General features: G+C 30.8%; 1 protein-coding gene across 1 annotated transcript; it reads right to left on the bottom strand.

Moving 5' to 3' along the window:
* Positions 1 to 8,123: 8,123 nt before the first annotated feature.
* On the bottom strand, positions 8,124 to 9,326 carry LOC107421684 (dof zinc finger protein DOF1.2). Its single transcript, XM_016030969.4, has one exon. It carries the CDS (start codon positions 9,224 to 9,226, stop codon positions 8,345 to 8,347), a length of 882 nt encoding a protein of 293 aa, XP_015886455.2. The 5' UTR covers positions 9,227 to 9,326; the 3' UTR covers positions 8,124 to 8,344.
* Between the last annotated feature and the right edge of the window lie 707 nt (positions 9,327 to 10,033).

Raw genomic sequence — 10,033 nt, 5'->3', positions numbered from 1 at the left:
ACTCACACGTGCACCTAAAATATCAATATTACATAAAATCAAATATATTAATATTTTAATCGGGTAATTCACAAACGGATACCTAGGAGAACGAACACAAATGATAATCAAAATTTACAAATGATACACCAAATCGAAGCTTGTGAAGCAAGGATTATGGATCTGGTCTTACTTTCTGGATATCGAACCCGTGGTGGCCGGAATCTTATCGAAAAGCTTTCGGATTTTAGACCCTCGATTCTCACAATCTGTTAAGAATTGGAGAAAGTAGACATCGGATTTGGGTTCAGGGGGTCAGAATTAGTGAGAGAAGATGGGCGGTGCAACTGGAAACTCGCCGAAAATCGGTTTCCCCACTAGCCACCTTGGTCACCGGAAACCATCACTGCCGGCGACGCGTCCGGTGGCTATTGACCGTGATTTTTGGAGGACAGGTAAATCAAAGAACGGGTGAACGGATGGGACTGGCGGTGAGGCAACTGGATGCCAAGATAGGGAGAAATCTGGATTTGCAGCAATCGGCGCCGCTGCCGGAAAAACCTTAGATTCAGGCGCATCGGCGGTCGGTTGGTCTTGATTTTTGGCTAGCCTTCCGGTTCACTCCTTGGACAGCTTGGACCTCACGTTGTCTTGCTTGTAACTTTCAAATGGTAGCTCCGTTTTTAATGTGCTACTAGTCTACGAACTCGGGATAATATGTACTTTGAAATGGTATCTCGGTCAACGCAACATGCCATCCATAACAAAAAATTAAAATTTTAACCATTTCGGTGAGTGTTACATATCTTATATATACACACACAGATATATATATATATATATATATATATATTATATAATATAGTATTAGTAATGGTGTTCAGGTGAAGATATTATCAAGTTAAAATATTGAGCTGCAGATAAATATAATAATTTTTTAAAACTGTTAGTTTACATATATTTGTTGTGACACATAGAGCATGAACCAAATACAAGCGTGGTATTTGTGAGGGGGCCCATGCCACACACCTTGCCCAGATTTGCATACTTTCCTTCTAAAATTACTTCAATCAAATTTAAAATTAATAAAAAAAACTAAGTATTTGGCAAAAGGCCATACAAGGTTCATGCAATCAATAGTTACTATATATAAAAATAAAAAAATATAATAAAATTGTTACTTTAAACATTCTATTAGATATCAATTCTTTTAAGTCAAAATAGAATGAATTTCATTTATATATTAAATATATAAAGAAACTCAATGATTAATTTTTTGTTTTTTTTTTTAAATTATCAAGTTAATTATAAATCAAAATGAATAAGTATAATTTTAGTTGTGATTATAGTTTTTATTTATTTGTTTTCTTGTTTACATCTAAAATTTTAAGAGTAAAATATACTTTATTTATTTGTTTTCTTGTTTACATCTAAAATTTTAAGAGTAAAATATACTTTACCACCATCACCACCATTGTCACTTTACCCAACTCTCAATTGTGTCACATTGCCTTCTTATCGTTAGTATTTTCAACAGTTTGGTCTAATTGATAATAGACATGAATTGGGATTGATGGAAGCCCTCATAAGCTGTTGGTGTGACCTTTCTTTCATATTTTATTGGTTGCTCCCTTAGGGCATATAATGGAATAAAAAAATCGGAAGGCTCTTCCGCCATTGAACAAAGATTGCATAATTTTATGTTTAGGTTTTGAATGCCAAACAGATTAGAGTTTTCTACCAAGATGATCTACTATGAAAATGGACTGCGAAGTTCACTGTTATTACAGAAAGATTGCGCGTGTAAGAACTTTGTGGACAAATTTAGGGATTCTTTGGATGTGAGAAATTTTGGGGTAAGTTGAACATTTAGTTTCTGGTTTGTAGTTCAATATTCAACATTCTACGCAAAATTTATGCGCTGGGAAAGATGGTCTATAGTTTGCATGGTTACCATTTTAAAATTAGATATACAATGGTGAAATGGTAAAATATTTGAGAATGATATATGATATTATTTTAGAAAAATAAATGATTTATAACACGTTGAGTTTTTTGGATGACTTTGTTTCTCCAGGTTAGAACTTAGAATCATAAATACTTTTATAAGAACTTAGAACCATAAATACTTTTATAATTTATATCTTGTGTTTCGCCTGAACATAATGAAAATGGTAGAAACAATGGGGATAATAATTGTGGATTTTTTTTTTTCAAGGTTAGAACTTAGAATTATAAATGCTTTTATAAGAAATTAAAACCATAAATACTTTTATAATTTATATCTTATGTTTTCGCCTGAACATAATGAAAATAGTAGAAACAATGGGGATAATAATTGTGGATTTTTTTAATTTTTTTAATTTTTAAATTTTGGTATGGTATAAATAGAGGTAATGTAGTGCAACATAAAGAGGATTACATGGTTCCCTGTGCAAGACAATGTGAAGAGAGGAGCAAAGTTTTTGAGAGTTTTTTCGTTTCTCTGTGTTAAAATTGTGCAAAACGTGAAAAAGTGTTCCAACTTTTTTTATTCCATGAGACGCCTTCAAGAGGCAACATATAAATGTCCAAAAAAGGTTCACGTAAACGGCACATAGGGATTCCGTCAGTTCCAATTCACATCTGTTATCAATTAGACTAAACTTAGACAAAATCTAAAGATCAGGGGCAATGTGACACAATGGGTGTGACGTGACAATGGTGGTAAAGTTTGGGATGGTAAAGTGTATTTTATCCAATTTTTAATTTAGACTTAATTTAATTTGATATTTGATATTGACATATTTTCTTTTTTAGATGTTTTTAGTTACATACCTTCCTCTCGTAATATCACTAATCCGCCTAATTAGTCTAATATCATATAAAAAAAAATTTCATATTTTGAATTGTTATAATATGCCAAAAAATATATATATATATATATTACATATACTATATGGGAATTTCTAATTTCACTACCATTTGAACTATATACAGTTTCATTATTAATTTACATTTTTATCTCCATTTAAAATTACTATTAAAGATATTTGTTAAGTAAATCTATTTAAATAATTTCTTTATACAATCTCATTCTTCCTCTCAAATAATACATTACATATATCCATCTAACTTATACTCCATTAAAAATTAGGGTTGCAGATACAATAATTATTCATAAAATATTAAAGCTAAAAAATATGAAACAGTAAAATGTATTTAGTTTTTTCTTTATTTTGTGATGATTACTTTAATTTGAATTTTTTTTTTTTTTATCGCTTACCAACAACCAAGTCGGAACAATACTCTTATATTTGATCCTGCTATATTAAAATTTATCTTTTATTTGGAAGCTAAAAACTGAACATTTTTTAGTTGTTCAGAAGTATCCATCCGAACATTATTAAGATGTTTAGTTTTTATCTATCGAACATTGTATGTATTTGAAATTAGTACAGAAGTTTATGACTGAACGCTCCAAAATAATAAGTCATAAATTTGAATATATTCAAAAGCACACAACTAACAACTTTAATATGTTCGAAAGCTTACAACCGAACATTTTCAGCTGTATAAAAGTTTACAACCGAACAACTTGAAAAGCTTACAACTGAACAACATCAAAGTTTATAGTTGAACCATCTAAAAATATACTTTACAAAAAAATTACAAAATTGCTAGGTTTAACAAATTCAAATATTCCAAATATATTCATAAGTTTATAATCGAACATCTTGAATATGTACAGAAATTTAGGATCAAACATTCCAAAATAATAAATTACAACTTTCAAATATTTAGAAATATAACTCAACAATTTTAACGAAGTTCAAAAATATAATACTAAGAATCTTAAAGACATTTAAAAGTTTACAATTAAACATTGTACCAAAAAAAAAGTTTAGAAAATAGTACAGAACTGAACTATTTTAAAATGTTCACTAGTATACTATTGAACATTTTCAAAGTTGTTCAGAAGTATACTACCAAGCACTCTATAAAGATATATTCATCGTATGAAAATTGTTATAACAAATATCAAAGCTACATCCAAAATACTTAAAATATATATATTCGACTAAATACAAAGTGCTTAAATTATCCATAACAAAAAAGAAGAAAACCAACCCTAATTCGTAACAAGAAAGAAGAAAAGAAGAGTATTTATTGAGAGATTGTATATAGTTATTTTAGAATTGTAAAAAGAATTTTTATTTATAAGAGATATGTAATTTTGAAATGGTATAAATTAAGGATATTTCAGGAATAAATAATATTATATTAAGTAATTTTATATTTTTTATATATTTATATAGTAGTGTATAAAAAATGAAAATGTAAAAAATTATTTTAAAATTGTAAAAAGAACCACTCATACTATATTTGTTTAAAACATTTTATTTTTTTCTTCTAATTGTGCCCCCTCTAAGCCAAGTTAAGCCTCCTGGTTTCGCCCATGGTGACATTTTACCAAATTACATGTGATTATATGGATCTAACAATTTTAAATGACTAAGTCCATTTAATGTTCAAGCCAAAAAAAAATAAAAAATAAAAAAAATCCATCCATTTAATGAGTATATGATACCTTCAACTAAACACATTGGTCAAATATATATATATATTTTTTCAATTAACATGTACAGTTAAAGGCCGCAGAAAAATTACAAAACTAGTATTTTAATTAGCATTGTGATATTACAATTGTGATCTTTAATGATTAAATTAATTGTTATAAATGTCATATGAGGTCTAAATGATGATTTTCTAAAAACATGATGTTCAACTGTAATTAAGACAAAAATAAAAGTGTCTAAATTAAATGAAAATTTTCCATTTTATATTGATAATAAACTTTTTAAAAATAAATTATTTTTGATAATAAAATTAGTAGAGTAAAGAGAATTTATTAATTATTAATGTAAAATTTTTTATTTAAAATAATAAATTCAAGTTTTAAAGTTTTTATATGGTAACAAGCCAAATTAAATTAAACTAAAGTTTTTCATGCAAGAATTAGCTGTTTAAGCATGTTGTTTTAAAATTTTATAAATTTAAACAGTGTTTTAAGTATTATTTGAATCATGCAAATCGAACTTTGAAAATATTGATACTTAGCTCAAGTTGACTTGTTTACATCCCTAATTTAATAACATAACACCTTATTATATTTTGTATTGTTTGTCATGCAGAAGGAAACGTTGTTAAAGAAGTGGATAAGAAAAGTCACGACTATAAACCTGATTCTGACAACCAATTATTTCCACGATCACAATCCTACTTTCGACGACCACAACCACCACCACCACCATCACCAATAAAAGCACCACGACCATCACCACGACCACGACCACGACCAGGTGAACAAGCACCACCACCACCATCACCAACAACACCACCACCACCACCACCAACAACAACGACAACACCACCATCATCACCACCAACAACACCAACACCAGCACCAGCACCAGCACCAGCACCAGCACCACCTTCCACCACCAACCTATCCGCCGCCACCAACAAAGCCATGAAAATATAAATGGTCAGAGAAACAATAAAACTTTTCTAGTTTTCCTGGTTAATCAATATAATTAATGATGGTGAAGATGCTTAATTACTTTGACTCTATCTAGTATCTGCAAAGAGAGGAGAAGTTGGCATACGTTATGTACTTGCACAATAATTGTGTTGATGGGCAAATTAAGATCATGTATTCTTGTGTTGGAAAACAGATTGTACTCTAGGATGTAACTTAAAACAATATCCAATATGTAATATATTGTATTTGTGGCACTACATTATTTGTATTGTTATTATATATTGTAAAAAATAAATAAAAAGTATTTGTATTATTGTTATCGTTGTTATAATATATAGTTAACCTTTTTTTTTTTTTATTTCTTATTATTATTATGCCGTTGTTATGAAACAAGCAAAGTATAAAAGCAAAAACTTAATTATCAGCCCCAAAAAAGTTAAGAATCGTGCTACCATGACCTATAAGACATGGGTGACACAATTAATAATTTAAAAGTAAAAGCATAATTGAGCAAGAGTGACAACCCTAAACACTTTTATAATAAAATAGATTTCCAACATTAGTTTTTTATTTTTATTTTTTTTTCTTGACACGTCAAATTTGGAACTTAACAAAATTGTTTTCCCCTTTTAATTAATACTTCAACAATTAAATAAGTGAATTAAAGTTAATTATATATTCTTTTAAAAAAGTTATATTGATAATTAATATTGAAAAGTTTAATCGATTAGAGCTGATTCTATAATTATAAGCAAATATTTAACTTCGTTAGTCAAAGCACGACGAGAATAAGAAAGTTATACGACAACAAAAATACATAAACAAACAAATCTAATGCTTAAAAATGTAACTGGTAATAGTATTTGACTTTGATAATAACAATAGCATAAACTAAAGAAAATTAATATCAATCTACAATCAAAGGCCAGCTAGTATGGTTCTAAATTCCAAGGACCATGAAATTAGTTTTTCCCAAAAAAAAAAAAGAAAAACACACACACACACACACACCAAAAAAAAAAAAAAAAAAAAAAAAGGCAGTGGCATGAAAATTTTCTCCTTCCTTCTCAATTTGAAAAATGGCATTCCCTTATTACCAAACTTTAAAAAATAAAATAAAATAAAATTGGCTTTTCCCTTCAATTAGCATGACAAAAAGAATCATTTGTCTAAGAATAACAATCAAATGTGTCTAATTACATTTCAGCATAGTTCGATGATAAAGCCTTGTTTGCTCAAGGCAAACAAACAGTTTGAATTGGTGACCATGATGGTTTAATAGGGTCCATATGTGCCAAACCCATTTCCCGGACCAGCCCAAAGTAACCATGCGATCATATTGGTTTTCAGGCCCATATAGATATAAATGAATGTTGTTCATGTGCATCGCGGTCAGATGCTGTGGTAGCTGCACCACAGCCTCTCATCCATCTACTCTGCTGACCATTTAACATGAATCATGGGAGTGATCATGATGACCACCCACCTTCCCATTTCAAATTGATTTGATGATCACAAGTGGTCAAAAAAAAACAAGATCATGAGGATCGCATTGCCGCATCATGTTTGGATTCATGGACCCCACTCCCATGCCCATCCCAACTTGATGGTGAAGTGTATGTATGTATGTATGTATAGGTCCGTACATTAACATGTCAAAGAAGTTATGGAATGTGCTATTTCAAAGAAAGATAGTGATAATAATGGGGTTGTATGGATGGGGACAAATAACCACCACATGCTTGTGATTTGGCCTGATATGCGCTTACTTCAAGTATTCTGAACACATTATCAGTACCACTTTGCTATATGTTTGTATGTGACGTTAAACGTCTAATACTTGATTGCGTTTTTATAATGATTTCTACAGTGTACTCGAAGAACACTATAAAGGGTCATTTTGTTAGAAGAAAATGCAAACATTCTTTAACAGATTGAATGACTTTTTAGGAACTATCTCCTAGTTTATGTATAAGACGTTATTATATATAGACAATAAAAATGGATCCTTTACTTGACTAATTAACTTGTAAATCTTAAAAATATATATATATATTTTTAATAGTTAAAAAACTATTCTATTTTTTTTTTTAAATATACTTAAAAACCTATTATGAGAAGAAAGTCAACCTCTATTAGTATTTAAATTTATATGAAATCATGGGTTTTATTTTTTAGTTTACATATAAAATAGTTCCTAGGTGAACATTTCTGTATATATATATTTGTTACTTTTTTTTTTTTTTCTTTTTTTGGCTTGAATATATTTGTTAGCTATTTGTACCTATAAAGGATTTGATATTCTACTTCACAATTAATTTTAAATTTCTACAAGTTTAAGTAACTACTACAGTTTGTTGATCCATTGCAATTATTAAAGATTAAAACGTCAAATCAACCAAATTAATTAACGAAAATTATTCATTAATCAAAGAACCATATTTAATTAAACCATTAATTAAAACTAATTTAGAGTTAGCTTTTTATTGTTCAATATTTTGAATTTAAAGAACCAAATATATGCATATAATTGAGTCACGTAAAAGAACAATCGAACCAAATTAGCTTAACGATTAAGTAAAGAAATTAAAAAAAAAAAAAAAAGAGAGAGAGAGAGATGGAGAGAGTTAATCTGACCCTTAATATTTGAAGATATAAGTATACAAATAATCGGCCGGTTTTAATATAATTTATTGAATAATATATGCCTATACTATAGAATTTTTCTTTTTTCATGGAAATGTAACGGTACCATAACAATTTTCCTGGGAAAAAGAAGCGCAAGAAAAAGCAATCAAAATATATAATATCAAAATAATGCTTATAAGTTACACATCTAATTTAAGATCTCGAGAAAACCTCAAAACCCGAATAGAGATCTAATGAGCTCCAATTATCATTCATCAAATTGGTCGTCGAAAACCGCAACTGATCATTATAAACATCCGACGGAAATCCTTCCAGTTCTTGCAAACATCCCATCGGCAATTGCCATGGAAGGTTTTGCATTGAATCATCAGACCAAAACACATCTTGCTCTAATTGTTCACCAAGCAAGCCATCCAATCCAAATTCATTAACATCGTTTCCCACAGCTACTTCGTCAACTCTCCGATCTTCAGCAACTAATTCCTCAACAACAACCGATTGGTTCTGATGATAACCGTTGCGAACGGATTCCATGTCAAAACAACTCGGCCGCGACTCGGAAGATTCGACCGAATCATCTCGAGGGCCGCTCGACTCGGCTGCTGGAGCATCCTGGTTCAAGAACTTAGCGAACACGACTGTCATGTCAATGTCCAACCCTTGTCGAGCTGCAGAGTCGGCGTTGGAACTCTCGGATGGATCACCCCCAGACTCCTGAGAATTAGAATTGGACACGGATGCAGGACGCTGGCGGTGAGACAAGCGGACAGATGACTTGTTACCGCGGCGATTCTTGCGGCAGCCGCCACCAACAGGGACGTTTCTCAAGGACCCACCTTTGGTCCAGTACCTTCTGCAGCCTTTGCAGAAGTACCTGGGTTGGGAGAGGCTGTAGTTGTTGTAGTAGCAGAACTTGGTGTTGGAAGAAGCGCAGCGAGGGCAGTTGGGAGCGAGCTCTATAGCGGGTTTAATCCAGCTCTGGTTGTTTGTTTCCATATTGGTAGTCATCAATGGTGGTCGGAAATGATGGCACTGTTGGAGAAGTTGGTGGTCGACGGTGGTGGAAGACAACATGTTTGTTTGTTTGTTTGGATTGTGAGAAAATGGGAATTGAAGTTTGAAGAATTGGTTTGGATTTGGAGAGAGAGAATGGGGGGTGGGGGGGTTTGAAATAATATATGATGATGGTATAAAACGTGGTCGGTTGGGGAGTCGTCAGGACCAAGGAAGAGGGTGGAGGGTGAGAGGTGTGGTGATGGTGATGGTGATGATGAAATGATTCGTGTTTAGTGGGGTGGGGATGGTGGGCTGCTCATTGCTGTTTAGTAGGCGGATAGAGCGTGTCTCCATTGCCTCACGTGGCCTTTCTTCATTGGGTATTTCCTGACTGTGATTGACGGTGATAAGTCAAACTTTCTTAGTTGTCATTTATTATTATCTCTGTGTTTCTAGCTTTCAAAATGTCCATTATGACCTTCCCAATTACATAGATTTCTTTTCTTTTTTATTTTGTCCCCAAAAAAAAAAAAAAAAAAAAAAAAAAAACCATTATAGAGACTTTAGAACCCACTCGGTTGCTTTTGGGCAATGATCGAATGTGAGAAAAAAACAAAAAAATAAAAAAAGATGTTTATTTGTTAGAAAAGTGGATTTTTATCTATTTGAAACGTAGTTACAATCCTTCCACTGTAAAAAATGTTGAAGGATTAGTATTTACTAAATTATATTTTTAGTTAAAAATCATAATTCATAACAAATTTTTTACTTCATTTTTTTTTTGATAATACAATGTTATTTCATTTAAAAAGTTTTAATAAAAATATAAAATAAATCAGGTAAAAAAATTATTTTTTAAAATAAAAATAGATTTTATCACTGATT

The sequence above is a fragment of the Ziziphus jujuba genome, chromosome 5 (genome assembly GCF_031755915.1).
Source record: "Ziziphus jujuba cultivar Dongzao chromosome 5, ASM3175591v1".
In the NCBI taxonomy this organism is placed as follows: Eukaryota; Viridiplantae; Streptophyta; class Magnoliopsida; order Rosales; family Rhamnaceae; genus Ziziphus; species Ziziphus jujuba.
Note: the sequence above shows the minus strand (reverse complement) of the source record. Positions and strands in the feature narration are given on the sequence as shown.